The sequence below is a fragment of the Onychostoma macrolepis genome, chromosome 13 (genome assembly GCF_012432095.1).
Source record: "Onychostoma macrolepis isolate SWU-2019 chromosome 13, ASM1243209v1, whole genome shotgun sequence".
In the NCBI taxonomy this organism is placed as follows: domain Eukaryota; kingdom Metazoa; phylum Chordata; class Actinopteri; order Cypriniformes; family Cyprinidae; genus Onychostoma; species Onychostoma macrolepis.
In genome coordinates, this window is record NC_081167.1 from 14,881,039 (window position 1) to 14,896,693 (window position 15,655).

Here is a 15,655-nt window from a genome sequence, read left to right on the forward strand (position 1 = left end):
ATACACTGTAAATGAGTGATAATGGCAGTAGATTAGTTCAAATGAATGCATTTACATCCCAGTTCATTATCTATGGAGTTTGAACTTAAGACAACAAAAAATGCTTTTGATGTCGTTAAACATGAAAATACCTTTGCTAACATTCCAGTCATGCTGATAGGAAAGTGTGTGTTTTCACACGACCGGCTCTTTCTGTGGTTGCAGTAATCTGCCAGTTAAAGACCGTGTTATAGACAGTGCTTCCCCAGTGTATCAGGCCGTCATCCCCAGTGAAACCAATGAACTGGGGCCGTCTGATTGGGCCATAAGAGCCGCCCAGCTGCAGTCCAAGTCCTTCCGTGTCCTCGCCCACGTTACTGGAACTGAATACAGTAAGTCTGCCTGCATGTTTTTGTCAGTTTGCTTTTGTTTTGATATGGATTTTGACTTCGAGTGCAGAGTCTGACATGTTCTCTCTTTGTCTTTTCTCTTCTCCTCTGCAGTGCAAGACCCTGATGAGGAAGCTCTGAGAAAGTCAAGGTAGGCATCTAGTAGCAGGATCTGGTGGCCACATACTTGACCTGTGCTGAAATCCAGCCCTCTGCCTCTTAAAACTTGAAAGGCTGATCGACTCACAGACCCCCATAATCGGATACCACTCTCTGTGCTGAACTTGATCCGCACTCATTAGATGCCTCAGTCTAATACAGCTTGGATGTATTCATAGTAGTCTGCATCAGGGGTGTAGTACAGAGAATTAGTATTTTTTGTTAAATAAATTGATATTTGGTAATACCAAAATATTTACCTGAAATATTAGAATATTTATACTTAATTGAAAGTACCAGAGTTTAATTGTACTTGTAAAATGAAGTAAATGTTTAGAATTAGACGTTGCATTACAAAATGCTTGCTAACCCTGTCTTTGTAAACCTATATCTCATTTTTCAAATTGGATATGCAAAATAACATAACATAAAAACCTGGTTATTTGACGGGAAGGGTTTTGACATTACTATCCATAAAACCCTTGAGAAAGCATACAGGAATAACGTATTGTAAAACTAGACATTCATAAAGTAATCCACCCAGGGCAACAAACATTTTTACTACATAGAGTAGTAAAAATAAAACTGGAGTAGCAAGGTGGAAGAGCATTCTTGATTACAATTATTAAAGTTATGATATTCATTTTGAGATGTGAATATCTTCTCTAAATTATTTATAAAGAGTAAAATATATAATTTTATAATTAAGTACAAATTCCTAAAATTCAGAAAATTACTACTTATTAATGTTATTACTACATTATAGTTACAGTTACTCAAATACTGTACTTTACACCCCTGGTCTGTGGTATTTACATCAAGCTTTATATTTCATATATCATTAGCTCTCATTTATCTCACACTGTAATAACATATCTGACACAATATATGCAGAATGTGACCTCTGGCATTTAGTTGAATGTGAAACATTTAGTGGGTACTGGAACATTTTGCCTCAAAGCCGCCATGCATATTTGTATACACTCACACATCTTGGGCAGGGGAGTGAATACCATATTCCCTAACCCATTTCTCCAACCTCTCTTTTCTCTTTTTTTCCTTCCCCTTTTGTCTTGTATATATGTGTTGATGTTACAGGGAAAGATTTGAATCTGAAGCCAAAGGCCCTCGTTTTGCTAAACTGAAAAACTGGCACCATGGCTTGTCGGCACAAATACTTAATGTGCCTCAGTAAAGCACCCCAAGATAGAGAGAGCTAGACAGGTGGCATAGAGAGACTACAGTACTGCTGTAACAGGAAAGTCAAAGCATGTGAGAGGAAAGCAGAAAGAATGAAGATGAATGTCAGTTATGTTGTTTGGCTCATCATTACAGTTTCAAGCTAGTTGTTCACTCTATAGTATAGATTTTGAAATTGTTCATGTGAGTGTTGCCACCATTTAAATTCTCTCTCCCGTATTGGATTGTGTGTTTACATATTGATGGTTGTTGAGAACATCACTGCATCTGTGCATAGGTCTTTCAAATCCATCAAATAAAAGAAATGTGATGAACTAATCATGTGGAAAGGCTTTTTGGCACTGGGATTTGTCTGGGTGTGAAAGTCTGCATGGGTTCAAAAGATTTATGTCTACAGAAAGGAAATGAACTTTGTATTAAATAATGTTATTTAAAGATGTCTTAATATTAATCTTTAGATATATAGCCTATAACCTGATAACTGTTTTTTCTCATTGATAGCAAGGCTGGAAGTAATCATTCCCATTTTATTCTTGGCCATAAATTCACAAATAAACCACTCTGCTTTTTAGATTAAATCAGTGGTTCCCAACAAGGGGGCCAAGGTCTTTGCAAATGTCCAGGGGCACAGTGTTGCTTAAAATTATTTATTTAAATAAAGTTTAGCATTTTACGTGTTCAGTTTATTGGAATATCTATATGCATCTATATATCCCCTCAATAACGACTTTTTGAAGAACAAACAGAAACCGAACACATTGAATCTTCTGGAATCACAAAATTATTAAAAATGCAATTATATTTTAAAACATTTCTTTAAAAAAATTATGTTGTCATAATTACGGCAGAAATATCTTAGCCAGTATGTTGGACATTGGGGTACCTTGAAGAGTCAATAAAGTTGAGAACCACTGAATTGGATAATTTGTTATTTTTCTGTGTAGATCTTAGAATCTAACCCTTTGATACTGTGATAGCATTTCAACGATTATGCAAGGGCAAGTTTGTTAAAAAGGTTAGCAAATGTTGAAATAGCTTGCACATGCAGTCAGTTTTATTCCAGAAGTCATTTCTTATCTGTTAAAAAGTAAATCCTGACAGACAGTAAAAGATTTTGCTTTAAACCAAACTTCAAATCACCAACACTATTATCCCTTTGAAGATTTTTTTTTTTTCATCTAACTTGTCAGACATTTTTTACTTAAGCCTGTGGTTATAAATTAGACTGCCTAGGGCTTTCATGAGATAAGAATGTTGATCTGTCAGTCAGTTGTCTAACTATCACAGAGCATTGCAATATGGCACTGATCTGGGATGAGACCGGAAAAATGTTGACAGATCACTATTTTAGAATCTAATGGTTTTGCTTTGAGAAAATTAGGCTTTTAGTAAGACTTTATGGTGGGAGTGTAAAGTTTATTTGTGTAGGAAGAGTAATAACCTTTAGCTAGATGAGTGGTGGCTGAAGGGACACGCTCTCTGTCCAGAGGATGAGCGAAGGCGTGTGAAACCGTCAGAACTTCAAGCGGTTGAGCAAGATGGAAGTCAATGTCTGTGAGTAGAGAGAGTCAATAAACCAGGACTTTTCCTCCAGGTAATTCTGCCTGTCTGGTTGTCACATAGGGAAATGGTGTTAGCTCTGCTTTGGACTGGTTTGCGCTAGATTTTTATTAATAGTATAAAATTATGCCTCTGCTAACAGTGTCCTTCTCTCATACCATCTCACCACTGGTTTACTTCACTTGTGAGCCTCCCACTTGCATGCAGTGCATGCTGGGAAGACTGTGTGACTGCACTGGAGTGCTTGTGGCCCTGGGTGGCTGGCCCCTCCCTCACTCTTCATCTTTGTCATATTTATTCAGATCTCTGCCTTCATGTACATATGAACACATCATGCTAGGTTGACATAATGTTGCATCGGTCAGCTCTTTTGTATGTTATGCTATCATTGTCTCCAACTTTTCATCAGACACTTCTCACTTGACTGAAACAAAACAATTATTTCATTGCACATCACTGCAGTGCTGTTTCCTGCTGTCCGTTAAGTTGTATGTTTGTTTTGCTCGTTCCGCCAAGAATTTCTTGGTCTTATCAAGTTGGCACTTTATTGGTATTGCTTTTCTTTTTTGGTTCTAATTGCAGTTTTATTGCAGTGTTATTATATATTGATTTTATTTTTGGTTTAAATTTGAGTAATTTTGTTATTTTTTTTATTAGTTTTTCCATTTAGCTTTAAATTATTTTTAAGCCACATTTCTAATTTTCAATTTCAATGTTTTTTTTTAAAATTATATTATAGTAATTTTTAAGTTATCTTTTTAAGTTATTTAAGTTTATTGTACATTCAGTTGGTCACAAAACAAGGATTTTGGTGTTTTGTGACAAATTTCTCTTTTCCACCGCACTATTGTCTTGTCTATAGTGCCAGATGTGGTCCAAGCAGCTCTGTATGAAGCTGTTGAATGTTCATTGTTGTGTTGTTGCATTAGTTTGTAATCTTCTTATGCTGTTTCAATCATTCAGTGTGAATTACTGCTTTAGCATCAAACAACCTTTTTCACTAATGTATTTATTTAATAATAGATTGTCTCTACCCTTGTTAAAAAGCCTCTCCAGAATTCTTGTAATAATATTAAATATTATAGAATATTAAAGTATTAGTTTGGTGTTTTTAACCCATCATTGTAAAGGTTGTTTTCTGTCATGCATGACTGTATGTAGATAAATGAAGCCAAATGGGTATTTTTTAAAGCTTTCAAAGAAACACACCCAAGTCTTTTCCATAACTCGCTACCCAGTCTTATGTATTCCTGTATTTCATGTTAGATTTCTTTAACAAGGGGACATAATATTTTCCTCAAACAGTTACACATATTTGGAAACAAATGCTTAATACTTAATACTGCATGGGTTGAAAAACTGAACCTATCCAACATTCAAAGCATTACAGACCCTATAATGTGTGGTTATTGCATGAATATTTCATATTCCTTTTCAATATTCATTCAGTTTTTCTTTGCAACCCTCTACTATGCCAACTTTGTTTGATAATTTGCATGTAAATAGAAGAACAGTGATAGTCTACATGTTAGGCTGCTTTTCATGAGACTCTGTTGCACTAACCCGCTTTAGGATGAGAACACTCTTTCCCTATGTCCAAACCATGTGTCAAGCATATAATGCCAGCAGGTGGCACTGCAGTATTGTCTGAATTACCCTCTGCCTGTCTTGACTCTCTTTGCTCTCTGGTCCTCTTCCATAAATTTGTGTCACACATTTGCAAGTAGTTTAGTTTCAGTAACAACCCCTCTTTCTGAAGGCATTGTCTGCTTCTGTGATCTGTATATCATTGTTCTCTGAATCTGTGCTGAGATTCAAGATTTTGGTAATATAACTAAAAGTGCCACAGTTTGGCAGCATAGCCAGTTGATGAATACAGTGTTCAGGACATTCAGGACCTGTGTGTGTGTGTGTGTGTGTGTGTGTGTGTGTGTATGTATGTGAGAGAGAGAGACTAAAGAGTCATGTAATCAGTGATGTAAACATAATTAATTAAGTTAAAATTTTTGTTTGTTTGTTTCAGTCTCACAGCTTGCAATAAATGCTAATGTGTGTTTGCTTTCTGCCACCACACACCTTTACCAAAGCCCCTCCAATACACACACACGCTACATGCTACATACATTATACAAAATAACAGAGAGGGACTCAATACGCATACAAGTTCACCACAGAAAGTGTTTAAATCTTCATGAAGGCTTTATAAATGTCTGCAACCAACAGTTACAGACCTTTCTCTCTGTTCCATCACCATAACTCAATAAGATCCACAGAATGACATTAAAGCTGAAGCCTGTCATTTCTATGACAGTAACATCACAAATTGAAATTGCAAACATAACTATTTTTATATAGATTTCCAGAATTTTCCCCAAATTTTTTATTGGTCGGACAGACAGATAGTCCAAAATTTTCCCATTTCTCATTTTCTCATGAAACCAGGTTGGTTAGCCCAACGTTGCTGCGTTGGATTGGTCGTAAACATAGGGTTAATCAACAGGAAAACCTACAAATAGTTCACTTCACTTACAGGTGTTTCTGCATATTAATATGGGATAAATAAAGTAAAATAATGAGACCCTTCAGCTTTAAATATTCTCTTTATTTCATCTTTTACCTCACTCCTCCCTGTGGGCTTTTTCTACATAAAATGAGACCGGAAGAGAGAGAGATGGTCAGGAAGGATGGTTGTGGAGTGTGTGAAGGGGGTCAGCCATCGGTCCACCACCAGGCCTAATGCTGCTAGGTGCCTGCCTTTTATCTTCTCTCTCCTGCCTGGGCGGCTCCAACACCAATCTATTTTCGTCATTTGATTGTGTTTGATTATGTACAGGGGATGCCAAATGATTCAAATGAAAGAAATGTCAGTTTGTGAATAATGCTCTTTTCTTTGCTTGGATCACAGGGGAGTATTATTTAACACTAATCTACTGCACTCTAACCACTGAATTGTGTTTTATGGACACACTAAGAGGGTTTACGTAACCTTTATATCCTGCGTCATTGAGGTCCTGCCATATGCAGTTCATTGCCACTGTTTGAACACGCGATTGATTTGTAGCCCTTATGTCTGGATTCATTTAATTCATGCTAGAATAGCACTTACGGTTGTCTCAGCTGCCGAGACACCACTGCTTTCAGAGTAAAAATACAGCCTGGTCCTCCTCCACAGCTCAAGTGGTGACTCATACCAAATCAATAGTTCAATGTTTTTATGTTACAGTTTTTACAAACCTTCAATGAAAAAATGGATACGTTTAATGAGTAGCCAGATGAGAAGAAAGCAATTAACATTTCCTTCCCCCCCATGATGGACATCCTTGCATTGTGCTCAGAAATGTTGTAAGCATGAGAATGAAACAGCAACTTGTAACAAAATTTAACTTCAATTAAGGCATATATACATACATGGCCTGAAACACGGCTGCTGTCTGTATTTATGGCTTCAGCCTGACATCGGTTTCTGCAACCTAACCTTGTATCTAGTACTCCTGCTGAGCATGCTCCAGTTTCCACCAGTATTGCACCTGTCTGTCCGCCTACTATCGCTGCTTCACCCAATGAGCTCCTTTCGGAGCCGCAGATAGCCAATCAGGCACCCGAGCCTGATGCGGAGCAGAATCCTGAGCAAACCATGGTAACCAGGTAAAGTTGCATGCGTTGCATTTTGTGCTTGCTTTAACTTTATTTGGTTTATTGTATTCTCCATTGGTATGTATATGTATATGCATTGCAAAAGATTGGCGTTAGTAAGATTTTTTTTTTTTTTTTGAAAGAAAGAAAAATACTTTTATTCAGCAAGGATGCATTAAATCAACCAAAAGTGACAGTAAAGACTTATAATGTTACAGAAGATATTCTATTTCAAGGTATCCTGGGAAAACACATTTGTTTCCACAAAAATATAAAGCAGCACAACTGTTTTCAACATTGATTTTAATGAGAAATGTTTCTTGAGCAACAAATCAACATATGAGAATGATTTCTGAAGGACCATGTGACTCTGAAGACTGGAGTAATGGTTGCTGTAAATTCAGCTTTATCAACACAGGAGTAAATGACATTTTAAAATATATTCAAATTGGAAACGGTAATAAATTGTAATAATATTTCACAATATTACTTTTTTACCGTGTTTTTGATCAAATAAATGCAGCTTTGTTGAGCATAAGGGACTTCTTTCAAAAACATTTAAAAATCCTACCAACCTCAAACTTTCATAGTGTTATTTTATTTATGTTCCAAGTTGTTATTGCTGTTTTTTTATTATTGGAATGTTTGGTGTCATTCATTCCTAATTTTACTTTTTTTTTTTTTTTTTTTTTGAAAAAGAACACGTTTGAAATTTGATTACTTGCAGGTCATTTGTTTGGCTGTGTGTAGGACATAGCATTAGTGAGTTATTTCAATTTTAATTAACTTCTATTAGTGGAGACAAGTGATAGATGTTGTAGAAAATGAACTATTTCTATTAGATTTGAACCTAACATGTGAGAGATTGTAGGACAAGAGAGATTGTTAGAACAAAGAGACTTCATTGATCCTGGAGATTCAAAGCAAAGCCAATCCTCCAATCCTATTAATGTTATAATCAATGACTTTAATCCTCTAATATGATCTTCTTTGTCTTAACCCAATTTCTCGTTGCAGCTGCTGCTTCATTTGCTGCAGCTTATTACTACTAATACTCTTCCCCCAAAGGAAACTAGAAACTCATTGATTGAATACATGTCATCATTGCCAGGATGGCTGTCTGTTTTGGCCTTCTGCTTTTATGAGTGGTGTCTCTTTATCATCACATTGTTCAACACCAGGACTTGACCCAAATAAAAACCTCCCAAGACATCCAGGAACTACTTTTTAAGTTTAAGATCACCATATGCACTTTTATTTATATTTATATATATATATATATATATATATATATATACACACACACACACACAGTGGGTACAGAAAGTATTCAGACCCCCTTAAATTTTTCACTCTTTGTTATATTGCAGCCATTTGCTAAAATCATTTGTTCTTTTTTTTTTTTTTCTCATTAATGTACACACAGCACCCCATATTGACAGAAAAACACAGATTTGTTGACATTTTTGCAGATTTATTAAAAAAGAAAAACTGAAATATCACATGGTATTTAGTATTCAGACCCTTTGCTCAGTATTTAGTAGAAGCACCCTTTTGATCTAATACAGCCATGAGTCTTTTTGGGAAAGATGCAACAAGTTTTTCACACCTGGATTTGGGGATCCTCTGCCATTCCTCCTTGCAGATCCTCTCCAGTTCTGTCAGGTTGGATGGTAAACGTTGGTGGACAGCCATTTTAGGTCTCTCCAGAGATGCTCAATTGGGTTTAAGTCAGGGCTCTGGCTGGGCCATTCAAGAACAGTCACGGAATTGTTGTGAAGCCACTCCTTCGTTATTTTAGCTGTGTGCTTAGGGTCATTGTCTTGTTGGAAGGTAAACCTTGGCCCAGTCTGAGGTCCTGAGCACTCTGGAGAAGGTTTTCGTCCAGGATATCCCTGTACTTGGCCGCATTCATCTTTCCCTCGATTGCAACCAGTCGTCCTGTCCCTGCAGCTGAAAAACACCCCACAGCATGATGCTGCCACCACCATGCTTCACTGTTGGGACTGTATTGGACAGGTGATGAGCAGTGCCTGGTTTTCTCCACACATACCGCTTAGAATTAAGGCCAAAAGTTCTATCTTGGTCTCATCAGACCAGAGAATCTTATTCAGGTGTTTTTAGCAAACTCCATGCGGGCTTTCATGTGTCTTGCACTGAGGAGAGGCTTCCGTCGGGCCACGCTGCCATAAAGCCCCGACTGGTGGAGGCTGCAGTGATGGTTGACTTTCTACAACTTTCTCCCATCTCCCGACTGCATCTCTGGAGCTCAGCCACAGTGATCTTTGGGTTCTTCTTTACCTCTCTCACCAAGGCTCTTCTCCCCCGATAGCTCAGTTTGGCCGGACGGCCAGCTCTAGGAAGGGTTCTGGTCATCCCAAAAGTCTTCCATTTAAGGATTATGGAGGCCACTGTGCTCTTAGGAACCTTAAGTGCAGCAGAAATTTTTTTGTAACCTTGGCCAGATCTGTGCCTTGCCACAATTCTGTCTCTGAGCTCTTCAGGCAGTTCCTTTGACCTCATGATTCTCATTTGCTCTGACATGCACTGTGAGCTGTAAGGTCATATATAGACAGGTGTGTGGCTTTCCTAATCAAGTCCAATCAGTATAATCAAACACAGCTGGACTCAAATTAAGGTGTAGAACCATCTCAAGGATGATCAGAAGAAATGGACAGCACCTATACAGTGGGGCAAAAAAGTATTTAGTCAGCCACCAATTGTGCAAGTTCTCCCACTTAAAAAGATGAGAGAGGCCTGTAATTTTCATCATAGGTATACCTCAACTATGAGAGACAAAATGAGGGGGAAAAAATCCAGAAAATCACATTGTAGGATTTTTAAAGAATTAATTGGTAAATTCCTCTGTAAAATAAGTATTTGGTCACCTACAAACAAGCAAGATTTCTGGCTCTCACAGACCTGTAACTTCTTCTTTAAAAGGCTCCTCTGTCCTCCACTCGTTACCTGTATTAATGGCATCTGTTTGAACTCGTTATCAGTATAAAAGACACCTGTCCACAACCTCAAACAGTCCAACTCCAAACTCCACCATGGCCAAGACCAAAGAGCTGTCAAAGGACACCAGAAACAATATTGTAGACCTGCACCAGGCTGGGGAGACTGAATCTGCAATAGGTAAGCAGCTTGGTGTGAAGAAATCAACTGTGGGAGCAATTATTAGAAAATGGAAGACATACAAGACCACTAATAATCTCCCTCGATCTGGGGCTCCACGCAAGATCTCACCCCATGGGGTCAAAATGATCACAAGAACTGTGAGCAAAAATCCCAGAACCACACGGGGGGACCTAGTGAATGACCTGCAGAGAGCTGGGACCAAAGTAACAAAGGCCTCAAATCCTGCAGTGCCAGACGTGTCCCCCTGCTTAAATCAGTATATGTCCGGGCCCGTCTGAAGTTTGCTAGAGAGCATTTGGATGATCCAGAAGAGGATTGGGAGAATCAGATGAAACCAAAATAGAACTTTTTGGTAAAAACTCAACTTGTCATGTTTGGAGGAGAAAGAATGCTGAGTTGCATCCAAAGAATGCAACACCATACCTACTGTGAAGCATGGGGGTGGAAACATCATGCTTTGGGGCTGTTTTTCTGCAAAGGGACCAGGACGAGTGATCTGTGTAAACGAAAGAATGAATGGGGCCATGTATCGTGAGATTTTGAGTGAAAACCTCCTTCCATCAGCAAGGGCATTGAAGATGAAATGTGGCTGGGTCTTTCAGCATGACAATGATCCCAAACACACCGCCCGGGCAACGAAGGAGTGGCTTCGTAAGAAGCATTTCGAGGTCCTGGAGTGGCCTAGCCAGTCTCCAGATCTCAACCCCATCGAAAGTCCGTGTTGCCCAGCGACAGCCCCAAAACATTACTGCTCTAGAGGAGATCTGCATGGAGGAATGGGCCAAAATACCAGCAACAGTGTGTGAAAACCTTGTGAAGACTTACAGAAAACGTTTGACCTCTGTCATTGCCAACAAAGGGTATATAACAAAGTATTGAGATGAAATTTTGTTATTGACCAAATACTTATTTTCCACCATCATTTGCAAATAAATTCTTTAAAAATCCTACAATGTGATTTTCTGGATTTTTTTTTTCTCATTTTGTCTCTCATAGTTGAGGTATACCTATAATGAAAATTACAGGCCTCTCTCATCTTTTTAAGTGGGAGAACTTGCACAATTGGTGGTTGACTAAATACTTTTTTGCCCCACTGTATATGAGTGTCACAGCAAAGGGTCTGAATACTTAGGACCATGTGATATTTCAGTTTTTCTTTTTTAATAAATCTGCAAAAATGTCAACAATTCTGTGTTTTCTGTCAATATGGGGTGCTGTGTGAACATTAATGAGGAAAAAAAATGAACTTAAATGATTTTAGCAAATGGCTGCAATATAACAAAGAGTGAAAAATTTAAGGGGGTCTGAATACTTTCCGTACCCACTGTATGTATATATATATATATATATACACCATGTTCTTGTGTTACTCTTAACAATAACAGCAGGAACGGGTGTTTATGAAACCAGAGATAAAGTGACTTAATACGTTTCCTCTGGGGGTTGAGCATTAATTTTCCTTACATGTTTTTTTTCTTTTAATGAGGTTCTATATCAGTACTACTACACCTGATGCTGTTATGTGACCGTCAAGTCTCAGATCTCAAAGTTAGCCTTATTTTAATAAATCTCTTTCAATTTCTTATATGTAAATGTTCTTATTTAATATGTATTATTTCTAGAGATTTCATTTAGTCTTTTATACCAAGTCAATTTTTGAGACCTAAGTGTGAGTTTTCATATCTGGGCATTGAAACATATCTCCCAAGGGCCTTTATCAACCCATTCTCATGTTTCTTAAGTAAGTTTGTTTTTGAGACATGGCAGAAACTCTTCGCATTATCCATTGCTTACATTGACACAGCAGTCTGTTAGGTTTATTGCGTCCAGACAGAAGTGAACTTCATATTTATACAAATAATCATATAAATAACCAAGTTTCAATGTACTTATTGGAAACCATAAAGTCATATTTTTATTAATTCAGATTTAGTTGACTATCTTTCATTTGTCTCCTACTACAGGAAGTGATTGAGTCAGCAGGTGACTCTGTTAACCCTGAAATATATGAATCTTGTATTAAATTAGGTCTTTTTTTACTAGCTATTGAAATACAGTTGTTGGTACATGGTGGGTGGGTTATGAACACATGTTTGTTTTCTGTTTTGTGTGTGTCTGCATGTCTTTATGTTGGTAAGATGATTTGTTCATGGTCTGTTTGTTGCCATGTTCACTCATATTGTACAGTACTGATAGGGTACTGTTGTTGTATTCGGACTAAACAAACAGAATACATATCTGACTAGTTATTTGAAGAGTTACTGTATATTCAGTTAATTTCCATATGCATTTTGATTTGGAAAACCAAAATATCTGATCCTGTTTGTATTTATATATATATATATATATATATATATATAAAGCAATATTTGGATCAGCTTAGCAGTCGTTCAAATATGAGTGCACATGTCCTCTCTCTGGTTCAGTCTAGGTATGATACTTTTGACTGTCCACCATTTTTGTCTTTGTTGCATTATAGCTTCAACTTGCAGACCTCTATGGGTTACAGTTCCCAGTACAAAACCTCCATCTCCAGGTACTGCTGTGGTCCTGCTCTGTATTCAAACACAGTGTGTTTTCTCCCTCCCAGTGTCAGTGTGGCCTGTCAAATGTGCCATAACACATCTTTTCTCCCTTACTGCTTCTTTTAGCTAACTTAACCAAAGGATAATACTTATGCTTGGGGTATCGTTTTTATTTTTTACTTTCCATGTTTTATCCATTCTTGAATATGTGCTTTTATGTATTTAAATGTGTAACCTGGTCATTTTGGAGGCTCAATGGAGGCTCTCTCTTCTAACACTTGTTGGTATTAGACTTTTTCTTTTTCTAGTCTTTTTCTTGTGCGCTGCTCTGTTAAAATAACTAATTCTTGCAATAATATTGTAATGAAGGGATTTAAGGTAGTGTGATAGATTATGTGGTCAGACATCCTTGGATAATATTAGCAGTAAAGTCTATGAGAACTGAATGTGCATCCGAACTTTGAGTCAGTAACCCATTTAAGCCTGTGGACAACTAAAGTCACCAAAGGAAATATCAATCTTTTCCTACTTGTAGACTATAGATGTTTTAAAAACAGCTGACATACTGTAAAAATAGACAACCTTAGGAAAAGCTTATGACAACTTACTAGATAATGTGCCATGTGGTTTTTAATTCTTGTTGCCCTTTCTGCATGTTTACACTTGCAACTTTATAGTGACAGATGTGCAAAACACTTTATTATTATAGATTTCGCACACGTTTCTCTGTGAATTTCTGTATAGAGATAAATACCACATATGTAAAACTTAAAATGCAGTTACATGGGCAAAATATGGACATCAATGGGTTAAGTCTTGTAAAATGTGTAGCAGCTCTTTATAAAACATCAATAATATAATTAATACATATTACAATTATAATTAATAAAAGAAAAGTAATGTGTACCTTTAGCTCAAACAGATGAGTCAACGGTTTGATTGTTAGGGAATACAAATGTATATTTTAAATGCAGTGGCTTTAGATGAAAGCATCTGCTGAGAGTGTAATGTTTTAGATTGATCAGGAAAAGTTTAAGTAGTTAGAAAAAGCAGAAAGGAGGAGTAGCTTCAGTTGCATTTAAACTGAAATGTTAGTGAATTTCTGGTCTGTTCTTCTGTAGTTCTTACTCCCAGCTCCCACCTATGCAGCAGCCACCACCACCCATGCAGCACAGCTCCATCCAGATCCCTGTAGGTCCACCTCCACCTAAAGTGGTCAGCACTGCCACCATTGTACCTGCAGCCTACTCGGCTGCCCCAGGTAGCCATTGCACATATGTGATATAATTCAGTGTTTGTATGTGTCCATTTTTGTATGCAAAACTAATTCATGGGCATCTTTTAGCACCAGCTCCTCAAATGGTTTATAAACCTGCTCCACCTCCACCTGCTCCTGCAGCAGCTCCTGCGTCTTCTTCCAACAGGCCTCCTTGGGTTACTGATGAGAACTTTGCCCATAAATTTGACCCTAGCAAACCCACCACCACCAGCACAAACGTCAGAGTGCAGCCTCTTCCCCAGGCGGCCCCACCACCACCACTCTACATCCCTAACCCTGCTCCCGTTCCTGTTCCCGCTCCTGCACCTGCTGCACCCAGCCCTGCATTCAACCCCGCCCCCTTCCCACCTGTGGCTCGTGGAGTTGCTCAGAGGGCAGAGCGGTTTGCAGCCAGCAACAGAACACCTCTGTGTGGAGCCTGCAACAGCATCATCAGGTACAATAACACTTGTGCAATGTTCACCCATCTCAAATCAAAAGACCCCTTGTAATATATGTGTTTTTATTCAACATCCCATAAACCTTCCAACTTTGGGCACTTTCATGTCCCAGAAATTGATTTTTATACAAAAAAATTTTTTTTTTTTTTTTTTGTAGCATGCCTACATTGTACTACTTTATTACTTTAATGGTATTAAAAACCATTTTCATTAATTGAAATAAAGCTGAAATCAAATTAAATAAATATTAGATGAAAAACTTAAAAATAAAGGAGTACAAGTTGAAGTACTAAAAGTATTCAAACTAAAACTCAAATAAAATAAAGCTATGCAATATTTAAATTGCCCCCAAAAATGACCAAAGCATATAAACAAAATTACTAAAGCTTAAAATAAAATAAAAGTGAAATTTGAAAAATACAAGCTAATTCAGTTATTATTGTATTTATAAATACAATAATAGTGTATAAATTACACTAAAATAAAAATGCATTTTATTTATAGATTTTTTAATTTCTTTTTTTACCTTCATCACAGACCCAGACATTAAATCTTAAATTATTTTGCAGCATTCTCTAAGGAGTAATGACTAAACTTTTTTAAATGTGATTTATGTGACTGGAAGGGACACAAAAATATTCTTTTCAAGTGATATTTATCCTTATTTTTTGTTCATACATTTGTTCATTTTATTCATCTCATATTACATCTCAATCTCTTTTTTTGACACTTTTGTCTCCTTTCTATAAAAGAAGTAACTTGTGAAAAACCCCTAGATTATCCTAGTTTTAATGATTTAATAATATTATAATAGATTTTTATGTTATCAAAACAATTTGTCTATAGGATTTTTTTTTTTTTTATCAGTGTTTTTTGACTCCTCAGGGGGCCATTCCTGGTGGCATTGGGTCGTTCCTGGCATCCGGAGGAGTTCAACTGCCATTATTGCCACACGTCTCTGGCTGATGTTAGCTTTGTGGAGGAGCAGAATAATGTTTACTGTGAAAACTGCTATGGAGAGTTCTTTGCACCTACATGTGCCCGCTGCAACACCAAGATCATGGGAGTATGTTGAAAAGATTAACATTGCATGCGCACACACACACACACACACACATGCACAGACATGACTGTAAACACACTTCACAGGTACTGACAGTTCATCCGCTCAACATCTGCTCAACAGGAAGTGATGCATGCACTGCGGCAGACCTGGCACACCACTTGCTTTGTGTGTGCGGCTTGTGGAAAGCCCTTTGGAAACAGTCTCTTCCATATGGAGGATGGTGAGCCGTATTGTGAGAAAGGTATGGGAGCCACCAGTTATGTCTGACACAAATTTGTATGTTT

General features: G+C 37.5%; 1 protein-coding gene across 1 annotated transcript in view; it reads left to right on the forward strand.

Annotated features, from left to right (window-relative positions):
* Nucleotides 1-15,655, forward strand: part of ldb3a (LIM domain binding 3a) — a 46,965-nt gene that overhangs the window by 28,777 nt on the left and 2,533 nt on the right. Inside the window, exons 7-15 of the mRNA XM_058796504.1 lie at nt 205-371; nt 483-519; nt 1,626-1,718; nt 6,744-6,932; nt 12,541-12,597; nt 13,708-13,847; nt 13,932-14,301; nt 15,191-15,371; nt 15,492-15,612. Of these exons, the coding sequence (XP_058652487.1) occupies nt 205-371; nt 483-519; nt 1,626-1,718; nt 6,744-6,932; nt 12,541-12,597; nt 13,708-13,847; nt 13,932-14,301; nt 15,191-15,371; nt 15,492-15,612 (1,355 nt within the window). The remainder of the gene's footprint in view (nt 1-204; nt 372-482; nt 520-1,625; nt 1,719-6,743; nt 6,933-12,540; nt 12,598-13,707; nt 13,848-13,931; nt 14,302-15,190; nt 15,372-15,491; nt 15,613-15,655) is intronic.